Source organism: Artemia sp. Qi Xiang Cuo, chromosome 3 (assembly GCF_049724085.1).
Source record: "Artemia sp. Qi Xiang Cuo chromosome 3, ASM4972408v1, whole genome shotgun sequence".
In the NCBI taxonomy this organism is placed as follows: Eukaryota; Metazoa; Arthropoda; class Branchiopoda; order Anostraca; family Artemiidae; genus Artemia; species Artemia sp. Qi Xiang Cuo.
In genome coordinates, this window is record NC_142796.1 from 64227387 (window position 1) to 64255216 (window position 27830).

Genomic DNA, 27830 nt, shown 5'->3' on the forward strand with positions numbered 1-27830 from the left:
AGGATGCAGAGGAAAAGGTGAAAAAATTGAGCAAAAAAATTCCGACCCCTCTGCGATCGCCCTGAAGAAAGCAAAGGAATTGGGAGCACTGAGATGTGACTTGGGAAAGGAGGAACTAAAGAAGGTATCACGGGATGTTTTTAGAATTGAGAAAGAACCGAATTATAGCCTCCTGGGACCTGATGTCCAACCGGTTGTATATTCGTTTACGAATTTTTATCATCCAACCTACTACAAATCGGGACTTAAAGATTGCCTCCTTTTCTGCAAGAGGCGTTTGCTGCCGTCTGTGATTTTTTTCAGTCCAGTAACAGTAATGGAGGCCGAACCAGGAGCAAGTGAAATAAAGAAAATCAACTTACGAAAAAGATCAAAAGGTAAGAAATTAGATAAAAAATATAAATAGATAGGCTAGACAATAGAAAAAATCAGGCGATAAACCCTAAGACCGAAGTATTGACAGGTTTGATTTTTAACGCAATTACTATTATTGCTGCCATCTGGCAGAAGAACTTTCAGTCTTGTACAATGGGTTGTACATTCGTTCTTACCTTAGAAGTCCAACGGGTTGGAAGATTTAATTTTATTATTTCAATTTTATTTAAGATGTCTATTATTTTTACTTTTTAACCTATTAAATTTTAAACATAGTTTTGAATTTATTTGTTTCTTGCTGCTCCGTATAGCCAAATATAACAATGCAATAACATTATTTCTCGGGCTTAGTGCTGTGGTGAGTTGTTAGTAGCAGTCAGTTATCACAGAATGACTGGTACCCCGTTTTAGTTCAATAATATTTAAGTGATTTGTGTTTATGGCATGTATTTATTTCGGAAATCTATTTTTTGTTTATATATGTATGAATATATTGATGTTGTATGTTTAAATTGTCTTTTGCTTCGTTTGATTTAGTTTTTATTTTGTCCTTGAGCTATTTATAATTTTGCGTTCTTATTTGATTTTTATTGTTTTTGTCGATATTTATCTCTTGCTATCGTTTTCTTTTCTTTAGCTTTTTTTAATATTTTGCTCAGTCAGTTCTAGGGTTTTTCATTTAATAAATAAATAAATAATATATTAATTAATTATAGATCTATATATTTTAATTATTTGTCTCTATGCTCTCTACATTCCGTTTTCTCTACACCTTTTTTTCTCAACATTATATTCGTATTACGAACTCTTTTTATACAGCTTTCCACCGTTTCGGGTTTTATTTTCGCCACTTTTTCGGTTTAATCCCAACATTTTTTTCTTCAGTGAGGCTATTTAAATGGAGTTGTTGTATGTCTAAAGTTTCCTACTGTGAGGTCTAAAGCGCTAACATTTTTTTTTCTTTTGCATTATCCTTGGAAAAAGCCTTGTATTTGCTTTAAAACAGCGATATCCGCGACATGTACTCTAGCGTATAATGACCCGACCCTTAGTAGTGTTTACCTTGTACCAAATGTGTAACAGATGCAGAACAAGTGTCCTCTGATAGTGAAGAAGAGTCTCAAGGATTTCTAGATCGGGCTAATCTCAATGACTTCTCAGTCCTATTTGACGAAGAAAATGACGACATTCCACTAGCGCAGCATATTCCAGCATTCAAAACTGATTCCGTATCAACAAGTCGCTCAGGAAAAAATCGCCGCCCCAACAAAATGTGGACCAGTTCAGGTACCTTGAACGAGCATCATTCATACATTCCCTTGTACTCAGATTCAAGTCAACGGGAGAGCTGGAAGCCACATGAATACTTTTTAAAGTACTTGCCTGACTCATTTTTTTAGACAATTACTTTTGCAATGAATTGTCATTACCGGAAGGCCACAAACAAATCTTTGCTCGCTAGTGCCTACGAACTGAAAGTATTCTTTGGCATTTTGATCGTCATGATTAATCTGAAGTTTCCTCGTCTTCGAATGTTTTGGAGCAAGATATTTCGTGTCCCTATCATCTGCGAGAAAATGCCTCGAGATCGGTTTTTCAAGCTTAGACAGAATGTGAAGTTCATTTTGTATGAAGAGGTTGACGAGGATACCAAAAGAAATTATCGTCTTTGGAAAGTGTGGCCCTTGCTGAATTTTGTGCAATATGAGTGTCTAAAGCTTGAGTGAGAACAATTCGTTTGTATTAACGAGCAAATGATTCGCTTTGCTGGGCGATGCAGCCTGAAGCAGTACGTACCAAATAAGCCAAATCCTGTTGGCTTGAAGAACTTTTTTTTAGCAGGCTCATCATGTCTGGTGTATGATTTCGTAATCTATCAAAGAAAGACAACCTTTGGGCCAGAACTACTAGCTAAAGGTCTCAGTAGTGCCGCTGTGCCGCACCATTGCCAAGATCTAAGTGAAGGTTCATATCTCTTCTTCAATAGGTAATTCAATAGCATATCTTTGCTCGAAAAATTATCAGAAAAGCGCATAAATGCAACCGGCACGCTCATGAAAAATTGATTTGAAGGTCTATCAGCGAAGACCGATCGCGAACTACAGAAAACTGGACGTGGGATGTCCTTTACGTTCACGCCAGAAGATCGAGTTGTAGCCGTTACGCAGTGGTACGACAACAAGCCCATTTTTCTAGCTTCAAGCTGCTATGGCAAAGAACCCGAGCTACCTGTGTCAAGATACGACGAGTCTGAAAGAAAATATCTGGATATTCCCAGTCCTCTTGTGGTAAGACAGTACAACTAGAACATGGGCGGAGTCGATCTCTGTGACCGCATGGTGAGTTATTACAGATTCAGCAGCAGGACAAAGAAGTGGCCAGTTCGAGTTCTTCACCATTTCATTGATTTGGCTCTTTCGAATGCCTGGCTACTCTACAAGCAGGATTCAATCAAAGGAAACAAACCCAACAATCAGTTGATTGACTTCAGATTTCAGGTAGCTGAATATTTAGTTGAAGATCTTCGGCGATCAACCGAGGGTGACTTTAGCGAATATGAAGACGATAATGATGAAGATAAACTGGAGCAGTCGGCAAAAAGAAGAAAAAGATGCCCTTTGCCATCCAGATCGGAAAGGGAATCGAATGCAAAGCCTCTTCCTCGCTTTGACGCGACGCTGAAGAATTTGGCTCAATGCCGGATGCCTGGATGCGAAATGCGAACGAAAGTGTTCTGCAAATCGTGTCAGGTCTATTTCTGCTTTCAGATTGGCAAGCAAGTTCGAGAATGTTTTTCGGATCTCCATAAATGATAAAGGATATTTTTGTGTGTTATGTACGCTGATCGTATGTTTTCTCATGGCATTTGGTAACTTGTATTTGAAAATTATATGAAGTTATGTCCCAATGTCCAACATGTTGTACATCCCCCCAGGCCCCCATGACGTAAAAAAAAACTTTCCTTCCATCATCTTGTGCTATTTTTTTTATCGGTAAATTCCAAATTCCATATTCGCCGCTACTCAGGAACATACCGAGGACTCAGGAGGATAGAGATAGAGAAAAGGAGCCGTTCATTGATTATCAGTTATCAAACAGTTCGTGGTAACAAACTGTAAGTAAGGAGCGACCCAGCTCAATGGTAACCAAAACTCTAGAAAACGGGTTTTTGATACCAATAGATACATCAAAAGAATCATATTTCAATGCTGATTTCAAATATATAACTTTCATCAAGTTTAGTGCTACCCATCAAAAGTTACGTGCCTGAGAAAATTTGGCTGATTTTCGAAAAAAAGAGTAAACACCCCCTAAAAATCAAAAAACCTACGTAAAATTCACACCATCATATTCAGCGTATGAGAGAACCCTGCTGCATAGGTTTCAAGCTCCTATCTACAAAAATGTGGAATTTTGCATTTTTTGCCAGAAGAAAGATCACGGATGCGTGTTTATTTGGTTTTTTGTTTTTTTTTCCCAGAGGTGATCGTATCGACCCAGTGGTCCTAGAATATCGTAGGAGGACTTATTGGAACGGAAATTAAAAGTTCTAGTGCCCTTTTTAAGTGACCAAAAAAAATGGAGGGCAACTTGGCCCCCTCCCACGCTTTTTTTTCCCAAAGTCACCTGATCAAAATTTTGAGATTGCTATTTTGTTCAGTATGGTTGATAATATGGTAAATATGTCTTTTAGGATGACTAAATCCCCCGAAGTCACCAGAGGGAGCGTTGAAAGTTTTGAACTTAACCCAATCTCATCACATGGTATTGGTTACTGTGAAGTTTACAGACGTTTTAATGAGGGTTTTTTTTCTGGTAGTGGGAGGGAAGGATGGGTGGGGGGTTATGTTGGAGGATCTGTCCATGAAGGGAGTTTTCATGGGGGAAGGTGGCGCCAGACTTGCCAGCATTATTTATTGGTTATTGGGAAGTATACAGACATTTTCAGGAAGGATTTTTTTCTGGAGAGGGGGGGGCTAGAGGAGGGGGTTACTCTGGAGAATATGTCCGTGGAGGATGTTTCTTTGGGGTAAGGGACATGTCCATGAACAGGGTGCCGGATTTCCAAGCACTATTTAAAAAACGATCAGAAATTAAATTAAAAAAACAAGTTTTTTCAACTGAAAGCTAGAAGTAACATTAGAACCTAACACGAACAGAAATTATAACGTATGTGAGGGGGTTCTCCCCCAAGTCAATACCTCTCTCTTTATGCTACAGTTTTTTTAGGGCTTTCAAAAGAGCTATCTATTCTAATTAAACGGCTTTCGTGATTCAGGGGTTTGTGAATGAAATTTTTTTTTAACTTTTAACGTAAAGAGCGTGGTATTGACAAAGGGGAGAACCCCCTCATATACGTAATAAGAAAAACAATAAAAAAAAATAAGCGATACGGCTCAATAATAATCGAAACTTTAAAAAACAGAATTTTGATGTCAATAAATGTATCAAAAGAATGTGTTTATAATGCTGATTCTAAGTATATAAATTTTATTAAGTTTAATAGTACTCACCAAAGGCTACGAGCCTGAGAAAATTTACCCGATTTTTTAAAGAGGGGGGAAACATCCCCTACAAGTGAAAGAATTTTAATGAAAATCACACCGTCAGACCCTATTACAGCGTACCAAGACCCTATAGCGTATCAAAACACCCTATTACATAGGTTTCAAGCTCATATCTGCAAAAATCTGCAACTTTGTATTTTTTGCCAGAAGAAAAATATACGAATATAGAAGTTAGTTACGTAAGTTAATTTGTAAAGACATCCATTTAGCAAAAGAAAAGTAAAATTTTTATGAAAATTTTGTTTACTTATTCAATGACGGTTAGCCAAAATAAAAGCTGCATTAACTAAAAAACGATCAGAAATTAAATAAAAAAACAAGTTTTTTAAACTGAAAGTAAGGAGCGACATTAAAACTTAAAACGAACACAAATTATTCTGTATATGAAATGGGCTGTCCCCTCCACAACGCCACGCTCTTTAAGCTAAAGTTTGACTATGTCTTACAACTTTATTTTTTAAAACAATAAAAAACTTTAGCGTAAAGAGCGAGGCATTGAGGAGGGGACAGACCCTTTCATATACGGAATGATTTCTGTTCGTTTTAAGTTTTAATGTCGCTCCTTACTTTCAGTTTAAAAAACTTGTTTTTTTTGTTTAATCTTTTAAAAATCTAAGTGAATTGCCGTTTAGTTATGAACAGAAAGAGTTTGTGTACTGCATGATTCATGGAATATTACCCTTTAGTGATAAAGTTAGTCGCATATTGAAAACTCAAACACCTACTTGTTTGATGTGTGGAGACGAAGTGCTTGACGGACTATTGCACGAATTGATTCAATGCCCCTCGAACGGTGGATTACCCCAAATATTATTGGAAATATTAGAAAATGAAGGAATAAAAACAACGTCTGTAGAAGAAAAGAAAAAAGCTATAAAGCTGTCATTTTGTGTTAAAGGTAAGCAAAGGAATTATGCGCTGTGTTTGTTAGTGATTAAATAAAAAAAACAAGTTTTTTAAACTGAAAGTAAGGAGCGACATTAAAAATTAAAACGAACATAAATTATTCCGTATATGAAAGGGACTGTCCTCTCCTCAACGCCTCGCTCTTTACGCTAAAGTTTTTTATTGTTTTAAAAAATAAATTTGTGAGACAGAGTCAAACTTTAGCGTAAAGAGCGAGGCGTTGAGGAGAGGACAGTCCTATTCATATACGGAATAATTTCTGTTCGTTTTAAGTTTTAATGTCGCTCCTTACTTTCAGTTTAAAAAACTTGTTTTTTTTTATTTAATTTTTGAACGTTTTTGAATAAATGCAGGTTTTGATCTTGGCTCACCGTACATGAATAATTAAAAAAAAAAATTTCATATTAATTTACTTTTATTTAGTTAAATGGCTTTCTCGAAACTTGTTTAATTTTATTTACGAACGTTTTTATTACTAATAAATATACGTATATGAAAGAGACTGTCCCCTCCTCAACGCCTCGCTCTTTAAGCTAAAGTTTTTTATTGTTTTAAAAAATAAAGTTGTGAGACAGAGTCAAACTTTAGCGTAAAGAGCGAGGCGTTGAGGAGGGGACAGTCCCTTTCATATGCGGAATAATTTCTGTTCGTTTTAAGTTTTAATGTCGCTCCTTACTTTCAGTTTAAAAAACTTGTTTTTTTTATTAAATTTTTGAACGTTTTTGAATAAATGCAGGTTTTGATCTTGGCTCACCGTACATGAATAATTAAAACAAAATTTTCATATTAATTTACTTTTATTTAGTTAAATGGGTTTCTCGAAACTTGTTTAATTTTATTTACGAACGTTTTTATTAGTAATAAATATACGTAACTTATGAATTAACTTACGTAAAGACCTTCTATATTCATATATTTTTAATTTGTTTATTAGGGGGTTCGCCCCCTAGTCAATACCTTGCTCTTTAAGCGAAAGTTCGAATTTTGTTCCAATTCTTTAAAAATGACCGCTTAATCACAAAGGCCGTAAATTAGAATAAATAGCTCTTATGAAAGTACTAAAAAACCTTTGGCTTAAAGACCGAGGTATTGACTACGGGGTGAACCCAATAATATATATAATATTTTCTGTTCGTTTGAAGTTTCGATGTTGCTGCTATTGCAGTTGAAATACTTGTTTTTTTATATTAAATTTCTGATCTTTTTTTAAATAATGCTGGGAAGTCCGGCGTCCCCTTTATAGCAATGTCCCTTCCCCCATGAAAAAATCCTTCATGGAAAGATCCTCCCACATAACCTCCGACCCACCCCTCTCCCCCACTACCAGGAAAAATCTCCCCTGAAAACGTCTGTATACTTCCAAATAACCAATACGATATGTTAACATTGGGTAAAATTCATAAGTTTCAGCCCTCCCCCGGGAATTTAGGGGGATTAAGTCATCCTAAAAGACATACTTATTATATTTTCGAACATGCTGAACAAAATGGCTATCTCAAAATTTTGATCAGGTGACTTGGGGAAAAAAATGAGCGTGGGAGGGGGCCTAGTTGCCCTCCATTTTTTTTGGTCCCTTAAAAAGGGCACTAGAACTTTTAATTTCCATTCCAATGAGCCCTCCCACGATATTCTAGGACAACTGGGTCGATACGATCACCCCTGGGAAAAAAAAACACAAAAAAACAAACAAACAAATAAACACGCACCCATGATCTTCTGGAACAATATGCGATAGTCCAAATTTTTGTCGATAGAAGCTTAAAACCTCTACAGTAGTGTTCTCTGATACGCTGAATATAATAGTCTGATTTTCTTTAAGGTTCTATTGTAGTTAGAGGGTCTTTCCTCATTTTGTCGAAAATCAGCCAAATTTTCTCAGGCGCCCAACTTTTGATGGGTAGAATTAAACTTGATGAAACCTATATATTTGAAATCAACATTAAAATCTGATTCTTTTTATGTATCTATTTGCATCAAAATACCGTTTTCTAGAGTTTCGGTTACCATTGAGCCGGGTCGCTCCTTACTTACAATTCGTTACCACGAACTGTTTGACAAGTGTTAGCATGCATGTGTGGAAAGTGCGGAAACGTCAGAAGCAGGTCAAAATTCCTTTGGCGAATGTTTGGCTTGAAAGTTATGACTTGAGACGGAGTCGAGACGGAGGGAGAGAGTAGATGTGGAATGGATGAGTAACATTGAGTTTTAATTTTGAAAATTTTGATTTAAATGATGTAAATTATTTAAAAAAATAAAAAAAAATTGAGGAATTGATGTTAGTATTATGATAAATCATATTAATTTTTTTGTTGGTTTTTGTTTGATTTTTGAGTAGCCAAATGGGTATTAAAAAGGTTTTAGTAGTTTTTTTGTTTGTTATAAACGAAGGATTAGAATGGCGTGCCTAATGATATTGTAAGGGCACAGCTTTCTACTCCTCCTAGGTTTGTTTTCGGGTTGAGGGAAGGTTGGGAGGATGGAGGATGATGTATAGTTGATTGAGAACAAGGTTTTATGAAAAGTATTTGTCTATTATTAATGTATTTCCACGGTGAAAGGGGTGCCCTATGGCAGAAGGGGACCCTGCTAAACCGGGAATGGTACTTTTTTGTAGTTTTGATTTTTTTTGTAGTATACTTTGTCTTTGTCAATTATGTTTGGCTACCCAAATCCAATTTTCAAAAAAATAAAAGTTGTTCTTAAATTAGTGTAGGTGACATTAAAGTTTAAAATTAAGTGAAAAAGATTATTATGTCACCGAGAGAAGAAGAGGTGGGATTTTTTAATTAATAAAAAAAAACAAAAAAAAACTTTTTTTTGCATTTTCGCATGTTAGAAATATCTGTTCCAACCTTAAAAATGCAAAGTGAACTTGAAAAATGTATGTATTGTTGTATTATCTGTAGCAAACGCGAGAAGTGAAGTTTGGATAATGCTAATAATATAAAACAAAATAGGATAAAAATGTAATAGTTCAGAAACAAATTTTGGCTATATATTTGCAAATCAGGGGGGTGGGGGTTAAGCACAGCATATATTAAATACGTAACCTAACCTAAACTCTGTACCTTTTTTGCCCCTAAACTCCAAAAAACAAAAGCTTAAATATTGCAAACGCAGTGATAAATCACTGTTTGCAATTCTCAGCAAAGGAATTGTCCTTTGAAAGAAACCTGTTTGACTAGTTTCTTTAGCAAGTTTGCTGTACAATATTGCCCGTGTGTTACAGATAGTACAACAGTACCAAAATATAATTTGATATATGGATAAAGCTGAACTTGGCGTAAAAAAAATAAAGAAAAAAAAATGTCACCTCGCGTTAAAAATTTAGATCAGGAGGGGGGGGTGCAGAAATAGAACATAAAACCCATACACAATGAAAATCTTTTTTAAACTGTGTATTAGGCTAATAAAAGCTTCTCTGATATGACTCTATGAATAGTTATAGAACTTTTCGACTATCAACAAAACGGTTTTTCTCGAAGTCTTTAGCACACATCTGTGGGTAAATAAAAGGCTTGTAGAGGAAGGAGGGGGCTGTTTTCCCTCCAATAACTTTTGAATGTGAAGAAGGGCGACAGTTTTAATTTCCAATTGAATGAATCCCTCCGAAGTTTTTACGAAAACTCCTTGTATACGAAGTGCCTTAGTAAGAATTTTTTTTTTTATATAAATATATAAAATAGATATATAAAATAGATAAATTTCCAAATACGTTCTTAAATTATCAGTTACTATGGACTAAAGTTCAACTTTAATAGGTTGCTTCTGACGGTGGTAATAAATAATTATTGGAAAGATTGGAACTGTTCTGCTCCGTGTACAGAGAAACGAGAGAGAGAGAGTGAGAGAGAGAGAGAGAGAGAGAAGATATACTACTACAAATACTACTGCTACTACAGAGGCGAATGGGATTAATGTGAAACTTTCTGAGAATGTTTAGGGGGATGCTGAATTAAATCAAAAGACACTATGTGCAGTCATTTTGCCAAAATGGCGTATCAGCAATATCTCGGGAACGGCTCAGAGTATTAAATTAACAGTTTCAGGACATATTGAAGAAGGGGGGGGGGTGTGTTGAACCAACCAAAAGGCACCATGTGCATGGAAGATATAAAGTCGAACTTACAGTCATGACAAAAACAAAGAGAAAAAGAAATCTCAGGAAGAAGAAGACTGGGATACTACGACTACAACACGTGTTTGCGACTGCTTGTAACTGTAACTGCGACTCCTTCCGACTGCTACTACTAGAATTACTACTACCACTGCTACTACTACTACTGTTACTACTACTACTACTACTAGTGCTGCTGCTAATGGTACTTCTACTGCTACTACTACAGAAACTATTACTACAGTTATAGCTACTACTGCGGCTACTACTTCTATTAGAACTACTATATAACTAACCGAAAGAGTTTAAGTGCATCCAGGTTGTCAAATGGCACACATGCAATATCTCAGAAACGGAATGAGATATTAAGTTAAAACTTCCAAGAAAATTATAGGAAGATGTAAACCTAAATCAAAATAAACTATGTATATCAAGATTGTAAAAAGGGGGCGATATTTCAGGAAAAACTCAGTTTCTATTAAAGCTTCAGGGTATGTTTTTGGGGATGCTAAACAAAATTAAATTCACTATGTATGTCTAATTTTTACAAAGGGTACATCTACAATGTTTCAGGAATGGCTAAGTTGTATTAAATTAAAATTATCAGTACAATTTGGGTGGTAAATTGAACTAAATCAAAATGCTCTATGGATCATAGCGTAATTTGTATTTTCTTGAAAATAAAATAAACTATAAATATTCTCTCTCTTATAACTTTAATAAGCCAAAAATTATTGAGACTTTCAGGAATGAAAAACAGTATATATTGAACTAACAATCTACATTCATTTGTTCTTTTCAATAAGCGGTACTTATGTATTAGTTGTTACCCACGCGATATGTTGCGCTAAAGGGAACTAGTCAAACGGGTATCTTTCAATAGAGAAATGGATCGCAAAACCTCGTTTTTCATTGCATTTAAAATATTTAAACTATTATTTTTGGGGGTTTAGGGGGGGAGGTACCTAGGTTAGGTTACGTATTTAATATATGCTGTGCTTTACACCCCCCCCCACCCCCAGTGTGCAAATATATAGCCAAAATTTGTTTCTAAACTATTATATTTTCATCATATTTTGTTTTATATCATTAGCATTAACCAAACTTAACTTCTCACGTGGGTACCAGCTAGTACATAAGTACCCAATAAGCTTGGTTATAATGGTAATTTTTAGTTTTTGATACTGTGAGAAATGAAAACATATCTTGACACAAAAATTGTTTTCAATACAGTGAAGATTACCTTCTCGTCTTTAAGAGGCACAGGGGGCGTCAGCCTTACTCGTCTTCGTGGTATATTTGGATGGTTTTGAGTTTGACCTATGAAGAGAAAGGAACTGCAATTCTTCACTTTTAAATGATAGCCAACTCGCAACAAATATACAGATTTGAACGAAAGAAGGAATACTTATGATGTGTGACGATGTGTTCAAATGGCAATATCGACCTTTGAAAGCCACGTCCTTTTGCTTGCTTGGTGGAATTCCAAATAAAAAGAAACATTAGGCTGACTTGTGAAGCAAAGGTGGCCAACCTGGCTAATCATGGAATGAGATCGTCAGAAAAAAAGATCCAAAGATGTAAATAGGAGAAAAGAATGTTCAAACAGTCTTTGAAGGTTTTAAATTCATCACAAGACAGGCTGAATTTGCTATTCAGTGATGTCACAAATCTGCTGAATAACATGGTCACAAATTTGTAGAAAGGCTATTACCTTAAAGAAAAAAAAACTGTTTAAACCGTGTGATGGAAAAGGGAGAATGTTGTTAGGTCTGTCATCCACCGATCCATTACATTTTGAACTGTTTACAGCAATATGAAGTATTTACAGAGAAAGCAGCTGCAAGTCTATACTTAAATGATAGCCAACTAGCAAAATATATACTGGTTCAAATGGAAGGAAGAATGCGATTGGATGGTGGATTTTATCAATAGAGTGCTATTCAGTATGTGCGACGATTTGTTCAAACAGCATACCTCCCATGGGCGCCCATAGGCTGGATTTAAGGGGGGCTCACCTGGTCTGATCGGCACTTCCAGTACTGTATAATTGAAATCTCAAGACAAAATATCATAAGCAGCAAGGTAGCGCTGCTTAGGATATTTAGTACTTTTAGCTTATGATATTTAGTACTTTTATGATATTTAGTATTTAGTTTTTTATGAGATTTAGTGCTTTTAGTACTAAACACTTCCTAGAATTTTCACCTTAATACTCTTGGTGTCATTAGTTACAGTAGCTGTAGTTTTAGTGCTAAAAGGATACACACAGTGCCTTCTGGCTAGTTCAAAATCCCCCACAACTTACTCTTAAAGATCTACCTTAATATAATAAGTTATTCTTGAGATATTGCTTTGTCACCTTTTTGAAAGTCCACTTGCTCATAATTGGTTTTGATTTAGTTCAACGTCCGCCTAATTATTCTTATATTTGTTTACTGAAGACGTTGTTATATTCGCTTTGGACTATTGGCTACAAAATGGCTATCTCACAATTGTGAGATAGCCACAAAATGGCTATCTCACAACTCTGGGGAGGGGGGGGGGGTTTATGTCAAACCCAAAGACCATGTTATGAAATCTTTGGACTATTTTTAACAAATGGCTATCTTAAAATTTCTATCGGATGAATTTGGGGAAATCGGCTCTTCAACTTCCGATTTCCAATCAAATGAGCCCCTTCCGAAGTTTATACGACCACCGTTTCCATATAAACCCTAAATGCCCTCGGGGCATACCTTACAACCCTTGCCCTGATGACTTTGAGGGGGTTTTCATCCTCAAAGACATAATTTCAGGACTTTTAAACTACGTCAAACAAAATAACTATCCTAAAATTTTGACTGGAAGCGTTTTGGGAAATGATGGGCGTAGGAGGAGGGGGGGGTGGTGGTTTCCCTCCAGTCACTTTTGACTATTAAACAGGGCACTAGCCCTCTCAATTATCAAGCGATTGAGCCTTTTTCGAAGTTTCTACGACAACAAATGGCCATCTTAAAAAATCAGATGCGTTTCGGGAAAATGCAACTAGGCGTTCCAATTAAACGAAAAAACTGTATACATGCAGGTTTTCAAAAAGCTATATAAGCAATATCAGAGGCAGCACCACTCTATAATAGCTAGAAATATCATTGAAACATTTAAAGAATCTAATTTGATTAAAAATTAAAAGTTCTAGGGTCCTTTCTGAGACTAAAAAGAGATTGGAGGGCAATCAGCCCGTCTCTCAAGCCACTATATTTCCCAAACGTATCTAGTCAAAATTTTGAGACAACTATTTTGTTCAGCATAGTAGAACGGTCCAGCAACTATTTCTTTTGGAATATTGGGCATGTCAAACCCCCCCCCCCAATTATGCTAAACTATAGATTCTTATAGAAAAAAAAACGAAAAGATATTAAACTTTTTTTTTCATGAAAATGACTTTGTCAATAGAAAACGAACAGAAATTCATCTAAAAAAAAACTTTCCACAAAACGAGTTTTTCGAAGAAAACTAAAGAGCTCCATTAAGCCAAAAATGGGCAGAAATAAAGTCAAGTAATCATCCAACCGTAAAACTAACACAAATCACTATCAATAAATAAATGAACAGAAGTCAGAATAAATAGCCGAGTCAAACTCGAAACGAGCAAAAACTAACATTAGTAGGGCTGATAACTCCCTTGCCTTCTCAAAACCAGAACATAATTTGCGCTATACTGAAAACTGAATATGTTTAAATGTTTTCATTTTTTACTTAAATAAGTAAAAAAAAAAATTACTCACTTTTGTTTACCCTTTTTTTTATTTTAAGTAATAAATATCAGTATACGTAGATTAAACTGACAATCCATGGTCATTTGTTCGTTTTTTTTTTTTTTTTTTATTTTTTTTTTTTTTTTTCAGTAAAGCCTAATTTATTATCTGGTCTTGAGAAGGCATGTGGGTTGTCAGCCCTAGTAATGTTAGTTTTTGCTCGTTTTGAGTTTGACTAGGGTATTTATTATAATTTCTGTTTGTTTTGAGTTTCATTTAATTGTTGATAGTGATTTGTGGTAGTTTTACGCTTGGAATGTTATTTTACTTTATTTCTGCCCATTTGTGGCTTAATAGAGCTCTTTACTTTTGTTTGAAAACTTATTCGGTGAAAAAGTTTTTTTTTTAAATTAATAAAAATATATGACACCTTAATTCATCCAGGGGAACTGGCGCCCCCCTCCCCCCTTATGGGCGCCCATGATACCTCCCTTCGGTAGGCGTGCCCTTCTGCTTGCTGAGCGGAGTTCCAATTAAAGAAATATTATAAGAAATCAGTTTAATAATACATCTGAATCTTCTTCGTTCCTCACTAATGGTGAAAACAAGGTTTCTAGCATCAAAGGTGAAAACAGTACAAATGAGAAAAATATTGATCAGAGGTTGAGATGATTTTCCACATAACTCAAGATGGGGGACTGCCATTCACATAAGTATGGTTTTCGGCTTTGGTGCTCCCACTGTTGCGGTTTTTATTTCGATCCGACACTATTACCGTTGGGGGTTCAGGCTATATTTTAAATTCCCATAAATTTGTTTTTGCAACTAGCTTTTATTTTTAATGTTAACTGAAATAATAGTCACCATTCTAAAATCACGTTGAAATGGGTTTCAAAATTTTTGGCTACCATAGATTAGGGTTTGTTCTATGCTAAGGTTGGCTCTAAGGGGGCAACCACGACCACTAATATAGATCGACGCTATTATAATTCAAAGAAAAGTATAACTATCAGTAGATATACACAACCTTTCATCCCAGAAGATAACAGTCATCAACACCTTACTCTTAATCAAAACTTCCTCACTTGTATTTGTATTCATGATTATTCTCATCAAATAAAAGGTGAACTAGAAGATTATCAGTAGAAATACACAACCCTTCATCCCTGAAGACGACAGTCTTCAGCACCCTACTCTTAATTAAAACTTTCTCACTTGTCTTTGTATTCATGATTATTCTGATCAAATAAAAGGTGAAATAGTAGACTATCAGTAGAAGTACACAGCCCTTCATCCGTGAAGACGACAGTCATCAACACCCTAGTCTTAATAAAAACTTCCTCACTTGTCTTTGTATTCATGATTATTCTGATCAAATAAAAGGTCAACTAGTTGACTATCAGTAGTTGACTATGAATAGACTATCAGTAGAAATACACAACCCTTCATCCATTAAGACGACAGTCATCAACACCCTACTCTTAATCAAAACTTCCCCACTTGTCTTTGTATTCTTAATTATTCTGATCAAATAAAAGGTGAAATAGTAGACTATCAGTAGAAACACACAACCCATCATCCATGAAGACGACAGTCATCAACACCCTAGTCTTAATCAAAACTTCCTCACTTGTCTTTGTATTCATGATTATTCTGATCATAGGCAGCGCGCTAGTCATAGGCAGCGCACTAGCGCTGCCTATGTAAACAACGATGTGGCCACAATGTGTTTTTTTTTCTTCGACAGACACTTCCTATAGAAGGAGTTGTCGTAGAAGCTTCGAAAAGGGCTCATTCGATTGGAAATTGGAGTGGCTAGTGCCCGAAAGTTGAAAGTGATTGGAGGGCAGCTAGCCCCCCCACTCCCATCATTCCCCCAAACACATCCAATCAAAACTTTGAGATAGCCATATTGTTCAGCGTATTTGATTTCCAGATAGAATATATGTTTTTGAGGAGGACACTCCCCCACAACCCTCAGGGCAAGGGTTTTAAGTTATGCCCTGGGGGCGTATAAGGCTTTTATAGAAGGCATCATAGAAACTTCAAAACAGGCTCATTCGATTGGAAATTCAAATGGCTAGTACCCTTTTTAATAGTCGAAAGTGATTGGAGGGCAACTAGCCCCCCCCCCCCCCCCCACGCCCATCATTCCCTCAAACATATCAAATCAAAATTTTGAGATAGCCATTTTGTTCAGCGTAGTTGATTATCAGATAGAAAATATGTTTTGAGGAGGACACTCCCCCGAAACCCTCAGGGCAAGGGTTTTAAGTTATGCCCTGGGGAAATATATGGTTTTTTATAGAAGTCGTTGTCGTAGAAACTTCAAAAAATGCTCATTCGATTGAAAATTTAAAGAGCTAGTGCCCTTTTTAATAGTCAAAAGTGACTAGAGGGCAACTAGCCCCCCACCCCACGCCTGTAATTTTCCCAAACACATCCAATCAAAATTTGGTCTTAGCCATTTTATTCAGCGTAGTTGATTTCCTGATAGAAAATATACTTTTGAGGAGGACACTCCCCCACAGCCCTCAGGGCAAGGGTTTTAAGTTATGCCCTGGGGGCATATAAGGTTTTTAAAGAAGGCGTTGTGCCGTAGAAGGCCTAGGCACTAGGCCTTCTTTTAAAGAAGGCCTAGTGCCGTTTTTAATAGTCGAAAGTGATTGGAGGGCAACTAGCCCCCCCCCCACACCCATCCTTCCCCCAAACATATCCAATAAAAATTTTGAGATAGCCATTTTGTTCGGTGCATTGGATTTCCAGATATGAAACATATTTTTGAGTAGGACACTCCCAAACAACCCTCAGAGCAAGAATTATAAGTTATGCCCTGGGGGCATATAAAGTTTTTATTGAAATCTTTTTCGTAGAAACTTGAAAAAGGGCTCATTCGATTTGAAATTCAAAGGGCTAGTACCATTTTTAATAGTCGAAAGTGATTTGAGGGTAACTAACCCCCCTAACCTAACATAAACCAGAGATGACACGCACACAGAGACGACACAAACATAGAGACGACACAAACACAGAGATGAAAAACACACAGAGACAACACACACACAAAGAAGACAAACACACATAGATGACACACACACAGAAACGACACACACATAGAGACGACACACACACAGAGACGACACACCCACAGAGACGACACACACACAGAGACGACACACACACAGAGACGACAAACACACAAAGACACCACACACACAGAGACGACACACACACAGAGACGACAAGCACACAGAGACGACACACACATAGAGACGACACCCATAGAGATAATACACATAGAGATGTGGTTTTTACTGAACTCTTTGTCGTAGAAACTTAAAAAAGGGCTCATTCGCTTTGAAATTCAAAGGACTAGTACCCGTTTTAATAGTCGAAAGTGATTTGAGGGCAACTAACCCCCATCTTACGCCCGCCTTTTCCCCAGACATTCCCTCACAGCCCTCAGTGCAAGGATTGTAAGTTATGCCCTAGGGACATATAAGGTTTTTATTGAAATCTTTGTCGTAAAAACTTGATAAAGGGCTCATTCGATTTGAAATTCAAAGGGCTAGTGTAAAGAGCGAGGCGTTGAGGAGGGGACAGCCCCTTTCATATACGGAATAATTTCTGTTCGTTTTAAGTTTTAATGTCACTTCAGTTAAAAAAAACTTTTTTTTTACAATAAATAACCGAGTCAAACTCAAAACGAGCAGAAATTAACATAAGTTGGGCACAAAACCCCTATGCCTTCCCAAGGCCAGAACAAAATTTGCATTTTACTGAAAAAATACAAATGAATGTGCATTGTCAGTTTAATATACATATACTGATATTTAGTAATCAAAATGTTAATATTATTTGATTTATTAAAGTTATAAAAGTAAAAACATTTATATTTTTTCAGTAAAGTGCAAATTTTGTTCGTTAGGAAAGCGAATGTACGGAAAGCGTTTGCTTACGCTGTTCGTTGTTTGACCGAACATTTAGCCGTTTGAACGAATGTGTATGTTTTGGAAAAGTTCAGTGATTAATTTAACTCATCTTTGCCTATGACATCGAAAAATAGGGTTTTAATTCTTGACTAACACTGATGATCACACAGGAGCCATATTTGGTTTTCGCTGCAACTTAGTTTCTGACTTAAAAATAATTTAGTTGTCTTGTAAAACAATTTTTAAGTAAAAAAAAATTCAATTTTTGTCAGGCAGCTGTGCAATTTTCCAGTAATTTCTTCTAAACAGCGGCAAAAACCATGCAAACCGATGGTCAGATTTGTTGCTCATTTGTTCGATTCCCTAATGCTCCCCACTGCAGCAGTTTGTTCCTAGGTGAACTTAGAGTAAGATCAAACGCCCAACAAATACAATGTTTTATCAAATACTTTTCAGTTTTCTTGATTTTTATTTGCCGACTAACTGCACCTAAATCTTAGTTTGGACCGAATGGTTAAGGATTGTTTCTAAGTATGCAGATCTGCAAGTCTTTTCAACATGACTTTAAATGATAACGTCGTATCAGTTGAATCAATCAATAAAACCGTTTAAACGCTTAAAACCGTTAATTGATAGAACCGTAGAAAACGATAAAACCATGGGTAAGAACATCACTGTTAAGCCAAGACGATAAAACCAACGGTAAATATTCCCAAGGAAGATATAATGGCGCTTTTGACATTAATTTATCAACTATTTGGTAGGAAAATATTATTTTTGTTGATTTGCCTACGTGTTTGAATATGAGTCGTTTTCTTTTGTACATTTTCGTTTACTATTTTAGCATACAGATATATTCGTTAATTTGGTTATATTTATCTTAAAATCTATTTTAAAAAAGGTTAAGAAAATTTTAAAATAAACCTTTACCCCAGTTTTAAACAAACACGTTCCGAATATATTCATACATCTTAATGTAAATAGTAATTTCTTACCTTTCTTTTTATTTATTTATCTTTTTTCTAATTATATGCGGAATTTAGACAGAACTCCATAGGAAGCGTTTGGAGCATGGAAATTTTTAATCCTAACAAATCACTTTTTGAAGGTTTCAGCCTTCCTTTCAAAAGTTTCTAAAATACTACAGCCCTCTAAAAATTTTGAATGTGGCTATATTCAACACGAAAAAAATACAAAATAAAAAGATAACTTTTGACTTTAAAATCCTAGTCTGGTAGCTGTTCCAGTTTCTTGTCCCATATCTGAAAAATCATGAATGTGAAAGTTTCTTTTTGCTTTTTTCTTTACATTACTGTTAAATGTTTCTTTCCTTTTCTCTTGCTTACAATTTATGGTTTTTGTTGTTATGTTGTTTTGCTGTTTTTGTCAAACATTAACAATTACTTTCTAAAAAAAATGATATATCATTTGATTGATATTGTCCTCCCCTCACGGCGAGCCCTCAAACTTTCTAAACTTTTTCACAGGAATACCCAAATTTTGAATTCTAGATTTTGAATATTTTAATTTTTTTGCAGTCGCATAAAATGAGGAGAACTAAGATTAGTTAAGGCTTATGATCCCTGAGAAACGTAAGATTTTGTTAAACATACAAAAAATTATAGCATATGATTTATTGGTTTTAGTCCTATCCATTCACCTAGCCAGAATTATAATGTTACGATAGAATTATGATTTCTTTTAGCAGAATAATCTGAACTTACTAAAAAATAGTAAAACATTCCTATTTTTGCATGTTTTTCTTACCTTTTCATTAGATTTTTCAATTTAAAAAAATACAGAGCAATGAACAATGCTCTGCTATCTCAGCTATCGGTTAATAGTAACAATTTTGCCGTACGTCAAAACATAACAAGCCTAGTACTGCAGAAAAAAAAAGTTCCAAAAATTTGTAAAGGAAATATAAAAGTTGAAATAATAAAAATTGATTGTTTTTACAAAAACTTAATCCAGACATAAGGCAAGAAGCCTTTGAAACTTGCTGGACATGTGTAAATATTTAACCATATTCGTTTGCACAAAATTGTGCCAAAAGAGAAACGTAATGTTATAATTAGGAGTATTTCTTCTCATGAGCTTAAAAACTACAGGAACAAAATCAAATGCGAAGGAGAAATACATCTTTTCTTTTTCGACCACAAACATTTTTGCAGATCCTCTTAGAGTTTGGAAATTTGGTGTATAGCTTTGTATTCTGATAATAAAGTAGTCAATTTTTTAGCCTCAGAATCAAAATTGAAACCCCTCTTACTCTTTGTGCTAGAATAAGGCATATTTTCAACAATTTCGTATGTTTTTTTCACGTAAATGAGTTTGGAAGAAATTTTTATTAAATACATTCAAAAAAAGACGAAATTTAACTCACTTGAACGTTTTGAACCAACAAAGCGCCGAGAGACATTGAAATATGAATTTAGATAAACTCGACGTGTAATATTATATCCGATTTCCAAAAAGTCACCGCTTTCAGTGAGTGTGCGTACACAAAATAACGTTTTGATTTTTTCGAAATATATATTCTGTTTCAAATTATTATTTCTAGCACAATTGATAAACTATACTATGATTACCTTTTTAGCTTCAAAAGTCCATCAGAACGAAGTCGGTGAACATGTATTTGATGGAAGTGACATTGATGATGAAGAAGGTGATTTTTCTGACGAAGACAATTTGTGGCTGCCAATTGGAGGTCTCGATCTAGAAGAGGATGAGGAAGAAACACTGATGAGGAGAGAGCTGAAGAAACCAGGTGTCTTGTATCCTTCCTCTCAGAACGATAGTTACAGCATACTTTTCGAAGAAGAAGATGTATCCAAGTTTGGTTCCAATTGCAATTTGGTTCCAATTGCAATTTGGTTCCAATTGTAATTGGTTCCAATTGCAATTTGTTCCAATTTGGCATCCAATTGCAATCCAATTGGATGCATCCAATTTTTTACACAGTATTTTCCAGATTCTTTTTTTGATAAAATGGCATTCTGTATGAATCACGAAAGTCTCCGTGAAACTGGCAAGTCTGTGTGTGTTACTGGCTCTGAGTTAAAGGTGTTTACTGGAATAAATATTGTAATGGGATGTCTTAGGTATCCAAGGATTGGAATGTACTGGAGCTCAAGACTGCGAACACCTTTAGTTACTGAGAAAATGACAAGAAACCGTTTTTTTCAGCTTAGAAATCGTCTAAAATTTGTAATTGACTCTGATATAACAACGGAAATTAAAAAAAAAATAAACTATGGAAGGTGCGTCCACTCCTTGACACTGTAAGAAAGGTATGCTTAGAGCTTCCACGACCTAAATATGCGTCTATTGATGAACAAATGAGTCCTTTGTTTGGATGTAGCTCAGTACGGCAGCGCGATCCAAACAACCCCAAGCCATTGGCTTTGAAAAATATTGTTCTTGCTAGTTCTGACGGACTGGTTCTTGACTTCACTATCTATCAAGGTGCAACAACCTTTAATCCTGAAATGTTGAAATTAGGTTATAGTGCTGCTTCTGTCTTAACCTTATCTAAATCCTTACGGCCGGGGACTTTCCTATTCTTTGACCGGCAGTTTACTTCTATTTCTTTGCTAAAGATACTTGCTTCCGAGTGTTCATCTATTTTGTTGACCTTTCCCTTGCTAACGGATGGAAAGAGTTACAGTTACATGTGAAAAACAAGGCTAATAAAGAACAGCTAGTGCTTTTCCGTCTGTGCGTTGCAGAAAAACTGATTTTTTCTTCCGAACCAGAACTATTCGTTGATAAAGAGGGTGGTGTTGAGTCTTATGAGCCACCGCAAAAACGTAAGCCCATTCCGTCCGAGCACGTTCGATGTTGTCAAGCCCTCCATCTTCCTGAATATAATGCAGCTCTTAAGAATTCAATGAGGTGCCGGTCAGCTGGGTGTCCTGGCAAATCAAAAATATACTGTATATATTGTAAAATTTATCTATGCCTCAATTCCAATCGGAATTACTTCCGTTTATTTGATGAGCAGAACCGGGTGTGAAGAAATGTGTTTCAAGTGCTTCAGTATTTTTGCTTACTTTTTTATATGAGTTGTAATTGCTTAATTAATTTCTTCGAAGAAATTGAGTAAGAAAACAAAGTTCATTTGATGGAAGTTAAGAGCAAAGACGGAACTTAAAATGAGCAAAAATTATCGCTTCGCAGTTTGTGCAATGTTGGATCAATAAAACTGACTCGACATATTTCCCGGAATTGTAGAATTCTGCAAAACTTGTGTGTACTAAAAACAAAAATCGACACAACAAAAGACGATTAGAAGCAGAAAATAAATAACCTCCGGGAAATAAAAGACTAATTTATAAGGCTTTCAATATTCTTTCACCGGCGATAAAACCAGTAAGCTTGTAGCATATATTTTTAATTCTCTCAAAATCTCAAGTAGTATTAGTTTTCAGTAAAACGCTAGTTTTTTTCAGAATTCTACAAAATTAGGGAAGTATTTCGAGTAAGTTTATTTGAAACAATGTTGCATATGCTACGAAATAGTTATTTTTATTCGTTTTAAGTTTCATCTTCACTCTTTTCGTCCATAAGAAAAACTTCTTTGTTTCAACTAATGTTTGTTCGTTTTTAGGTTCTTAAAATATACACTATAAATCTAACATAAATGTTTTTTTTCTTTTTTGAGACGATGAAACTAAAGAAGTCACATAAGTTCTGTTATAATAGGGCATTATACATATATGGGTTTTACATCACATTCCTCTTACACTTGCCAAAAGGAAATCTGGAATTTTGTCAAATAGAAAGTCCAAGGGGTATATTAAATAATAATAATAATTTATTTATTACCAACTATAAAAAAGAAGTGGAGTACATAAAAAAAAAAAAAAAAAAAAAGCAAACACGCACACTTAAAAATTATTTACATAAAACGACGTAAATTATGGTGCGCAGTAAGACCTGCAGATAACGACAGGTTTCCCACAAGCACAGTCACTTTTGTCCTGTAAATCAGGGAGGCCGAATCGGGATATTAGATGCCGGTTCCGGAACCACGGAGGGAGTTACAAAAGGTACTGAGAAAAATTAAATAATAAGTCCGGATAGATTTCCGATCTTTAGGCTTCAGAATTGGAAGAAAACCAGATAAAAAAGAATAGAATGATCGCAAAACGAAGAATATAATTTCCCAATCGCTTTTCTATTGTAACTCCATCAATTTACAACAATTTTTGAATATCCTCTCTGAATTTTGTTTTTTTTTATTAGAAACTGTCAGAGCCCGAAGTGTTTTGAGATTATTAGTTATGTGAAGACTAAGCCACCGACAAGAAGAGACGCAGGGAATAGAGAAAAAACCACAGTTACGAGGGAGACTCGGCACTCGAATTAAATGAAGTATATTCGCACTTATCAACGTTCAACATAAGCCCAATCCGTCTGAACTGGTCTGAGATCGAGCTGACTGAATGTGAGAGCCCAGCCCTAGAACGACTGACAAGGAGAACATCTTCCGCATAAGCAAGAAACGAGACATCAATTCCATCAGAAATGAAAGTCGAAGGCAAAGATGAAAGGAGGGGAGCAATACATAACTTAAAATAGCTGAAGAATCATGGTATCTTGTCATCGGTATCTTTAAGAAGTTGAAGATAAAAACTACCGTTACTTACAAAACACGAATTTTAGATGCATAGTTAATATAATTTACAAAAATCCATTTTAGGAGTAATATAATTTACTCCAAAAAAACTTGGAGCTTCTCATAAGAAAGTATATCTTCGTGGTTTTTACTTTTTTGACTTCAAAATTTTATCAGAACTAAAATCATTTGATTTTTTTTAAGAAAACAAAAAAGAGAATTGAGAGAAAGAGTCAAGATTTAATAATTACAAGCTACAGCTTAAGGCCTAAATTCACGAGCGGGAAAGTGAAGTCCAAAGACGATTTGCGCTATCGAATCAATTCAAATTATTACCCTTATTGAGTCTCTGGGCACGTTGAGTCAGAGATAAAAAAAAAGAGGAGAGAATTGCGAGCACTGAAGATACAGACATTTTCCATGGGATTCAGGCTCTTTTTTGAAAGGGCTATAAATTTCTTTTCGTAATAAATTTTCTTCTAATTTACAGGACCATTTGTTCAATACGATTGCCCCTGTGTAAAAAATAATAAAATAATAATAAACACGAATCCGTGATCTTTATTCTGACAAAAATACAAAATTCCACAGTTTTGCAGATAGGAGTTTGAAACCTTAGCAGAAGGGTCCTCTGATATGCTGATTCTGATGGTGCGATTTTTGTTAGGATTGCTTTGCTTTGTCGGGGTGTTATCCCCTTTTTAAAAAATCAGACAAATTTTCTGAGGCTCGTTCCTCTTGATTAATATCATTAATTTTATGGATTTTATACATTTGGAATCAGCATAAAAAGTTAATCTCTTTGAAGCATCTATTGTTATCACAATAACGTTTTTTAGAGTTCTGGTTACTATTTGGCCGAGTTACACCTTGGTTACAGTTCGATTCCACGAACTGTTTGACACAAGATAAATAAATCAAATGTATTAGTGCTATGTACAAAAATAACGTTGCTGCGGTTAATGTAGGAAATGAGGTTAGTAGTTGAGCACTGAATCCAATGGGAACAAGAATCAAATGAACACGGAATCAAATTGGGAAGTAAAACTCCTGGCCTTAGATTGTGCTGAGGATTTAAGTATTCTAGTTGAAAATGTTAGCAATAGTTGTGAAATAACTATGTGAAATAATAGTAAGTGAAATAATTGCACTTCCTGTTTTATGAGCTCAAGTAAAGTGATCCTCGCCAATATTTCACCCTTGGAAAATCAATAAATAAAAGTGATAGCATGATAATATCTTCCTGTATACAAGATATTGGTAGTGTGGGGCTCTGGAAAAATAATTTTCAACTTTTTTCTATGGCTAGACCTGCCATGGATGTTTTGCAGTATCTTTCTAACAATAAGACGAATCTTTAATTATTATGAATACAATTTCGATTCTTAAGGGAAAAGAGGGGGTTTGGGGTTGAGGCAGTGGATCAGCGAGAATTCACCCCACTTTTCTTCCCTATACAATTTTACTCCTGTTTTCCGAGCTTATCTGCTGTTTTCCGAGCTTATCCTGTTTTCCGAGCTTATATGAATGATATTTTAGGGATTTTTCCAGTTCAGGATGCAAGAATGAGTTTGAAAATTAATGTTAAGAAGACAAAGTCGCTATGACTGGGAATGAGTGAAAATGAAAAGATGATGTTGGGTAACGAGAAGATAGATTTAGTGGACAGCTTCACTTACCTAGGTAGTATTATTAGCAAAGACGGTGGGTACAGTGAAGATGTTAAAAGTAGAATAGCCAAGGCCCAGGGATTTTTTTCACAGTTGAAAAAAGCATGGAAGAATAGACAGATAAGTATGCGAACCAAGATTGAAATATTGGAATCTAGAGTGATGACAGTGGTCAAGTATGGTTCTGAAGCGCGGGCGCTCCGAAAGATGGAGGAGATTTTACTAGATGTTTCAAGAGTAATTGCTTACGGATTGTTTTTAGTACCCGACTGACTAACAGTATCTGAAACAGTAAGCTGTACAAAAAATGCCGTTCAAATCGTCTTTCTAGGGCTATATGGAGAGATAGATTGAAATGGCTAGAGCCCTTCCTGCGGATGAAGGATACGGATTGCGAAAGATTGTCCTTGTTGGCCAACCGTCTTGGAATAAACGATAAGCATGTCTCCCCGAATAGGGTGGAAGGATGTCGTAAGAAAAGATTTGAATGAAATGTGAATTTCCTCGGAGGGTGTAAAGAGAAAGGCTTTGATTAGATTGGGATGGAATAGGAGCGTGCGTTGCTGAGATAGTCTCGTTTGGTTAGGTGCTGCAGTGGGCTTTCAGAAGTACTAATACTACTTTTTATTCTTTCCTTGCCTTTCCATTCCGGAAATGGTACCCAAAGTTCACTTTTTGGGTGCCATATAACACCTGCTGATGGCATTATCAAATCTAATTTATCAAAAGATATAAAATTAGGTTTTTAAAGAGCGCTTACACAACTCTTTACGATGTTTTAGTGCCCCACTAGCTACGAAGAAAAAAAAGAAGGAGAAAAATAATTCCTGAATAACGTAAAAATAGAAATCTTTTCTCTGGACAGTTTTTTTGAAAATGCATTTTAAAAGTTGTGGTACTATGGACCGAGGTTCACTGTTTCTTAGGTTACAGCTATCGCTGCAACCACGACAAGTCTATAGCAAAAAATGAGTAAGTGTGTGCTGCAAGTTGTGTCAAATTGGTTGGACCTTCAAAAATGGGAGAAGAGGGGTTTTCAAAGAACTTTAAAATGTAATTTGAAGACACTTAGGTGTTTTGTAGCTATGACTCATGAATAAGGGTGGTTAGTATGTAAGAAGTATGGTGTTAATACATAAATGTAAATACTTAGAGAAAAGTAAAAAACTGAATATTATAATGTTTATTTAAAATAATAAGTATAGAATAGTATTGATGAACAATCAATAGTTGCCAGGAAGTATTGAAAGTGCTCTAAATATTTTTCGATCCGCAAGTTAGCAAGTCTCGACATATTTCCAGAAAATTGCCAGTTTAATTGTTTCTGCTAGAAAATTATTGCCGAACGTTCAGAAAAACACTTAAAATGCTCTGTATGAAGCCAAAGGTCTTTTTTGTGCATTTTCAGATGTGCTGCTTTTGTATCGAAGTTCATGTTGAACTTTGTTGACATTTTCTTTTAACTATTGAATGTTCGTTGTACTATTTAAATTTTGCATTTTCGACTTTTAAGCAAAATTGAAATGTATTTGTAATTTACTTCTGTAAAAGTCCTTGCACTTTTATTTATACCGACCCTCTTTAATATCTGTCGGTAGAAAACGATTACCGAGAATTGTGAAAACTACTTTGAAGCAATAGTAAATACTTATTTATCTCAACAATAAAAGTGTATTAGTTCTCTTCAGTGCCATATGTTTTAAGTTCCCATATTTCAGTGCACTGCTCTTTTCTTCTGCTCCACTACTACTCTTTCTTAGTCAATTAAAAATCTGGAGGAATAAAATTCCTATTAGAGGTAAAATATATATATGGAATTTTAGTAGCATTTATGTTGGATTAAGTAGAGGTCAGAGGCAAGATAGCGGTTAAACCTGACATTCGCCATTTGTTAATTTTCACTTGAAAAGTTCTTTTGAAGAAATAGAATAAGTAATAAATTATTTTTCTTGCACTAATTCTACTATTCCACTAATTCTATAAAAATAAAGTATTAGGTCTGTTTTCCGGATTTCAGTTTAAACGCCATAGTTGAGCTTCCCCTCGTACACTACATTTTGTGAAAAATATTCTGCTTAGTTAATCTCATATTGTTCAACATTTATCTTTCTTCTCGCTCATGTATATATTCATTTTTATTCATATGAAAACTCATGATACCAAACAAAATGTACAAAGTACAACGCTATTAGAGATGATCTTATATATTTACATAGACAGTAGTACAAAAACACCTATGTAACAGAGCAAACACCAATACAATGAACCCTTATAGTAAGTTAAATTTTTTAAAAACAAGTTTTTTTAACTGAAAGTAAGGAGCAACATTAAAACTTAAAACGAACAGAAATTATTCCGTATATGAAAGGGGCTCCCTTCTCATCGCCTCGCTCTTTACGCTAAAGTTTGAGCATTTGTCGCAACTCTACTTTTTAAAACGATAAAAAATCCCTCATCAGATTTGGGAACATAAAAAGAAGGAAAAACAATCACTAAATTTTCCTAATAGTTACATAAAAAGAAATAAATGTACAAATTAACGTAATTAGATATTGTTAAGCATAATATTCAAACTTGTTTTTAATTTATTCATTTCTCATTTATTGCAGCAACTGTTTCCCGATGAAGAATCGCAAGGTGAAGTGTCTCTTTCAAGAATGCTAATACTAGAAATATAGCGATAGGATCTATAAACGATTGAGGTGTTACCAGCAGCATAAGCAAGAAGTTGGCCTTCATCTTCAACTAACAGTTTTATGTTCGTATTCTCTTTGAGCACTCTCATCTCTGGAAATTTTACTCTGGTGTATCTGCCACTATTATGTTGGAATTTTTGGGGTGCTCCAATGGAATTTAATTCCTCAATTTTTTGAAAACGTGCACATACATTTCAAATAAGATC

General features: G+C 35.2%; 1 protein-coding gene across 2 annotated transcripts; it reads left to right on the forward strand.

Moving 5' to 3' along the window:
• Positions 1-293: 293 nt before the first annotated feature.
• LOC148954410 (uncharacterized) lies at positions 294-27830 on the forward strand. 2 transcript variants are annotated; one of them, XM_089087082.1, is made up of 3 exons: positions 294-377; positions 20235-20405; positions 27538-27830. In XM_089087082.1, the coding sequence occupies exons 1-3, from the start codon at positions 317-319 to the stop codon at positions 27552-27554; spliced, it is 249 nt and encodes an 82-aa protein (XP_088943208.1). In that variant the 5' UTR covers positions 294-316; the 3' UTR covers positions 27555-27830. The 2 variants fall into 2 exon arrangements, with proteins under 2 accessions (XP_088943208.1, XP_088943207.1); XM_089087081.1 differs by lacking the exon at positions 27538-27830 and having other exon boundaries at positions 20235-22346.

Coding starts and splice junctions, on each gene's coding strand:
- LOC148954410 (XM_089087081.1), top strand. CDS start 317: ATGGAGGCCGAACCAGGAGCAAGTGAAATAAAGAAAATCAACTTACGA. Junction 378..20,234: donor CTTACGAAAAAGATCAAAAG/GTAAGAAATTAG, acceptor TTACCTTTTTAG/CTTCAAAAGTCCATCAGAAC.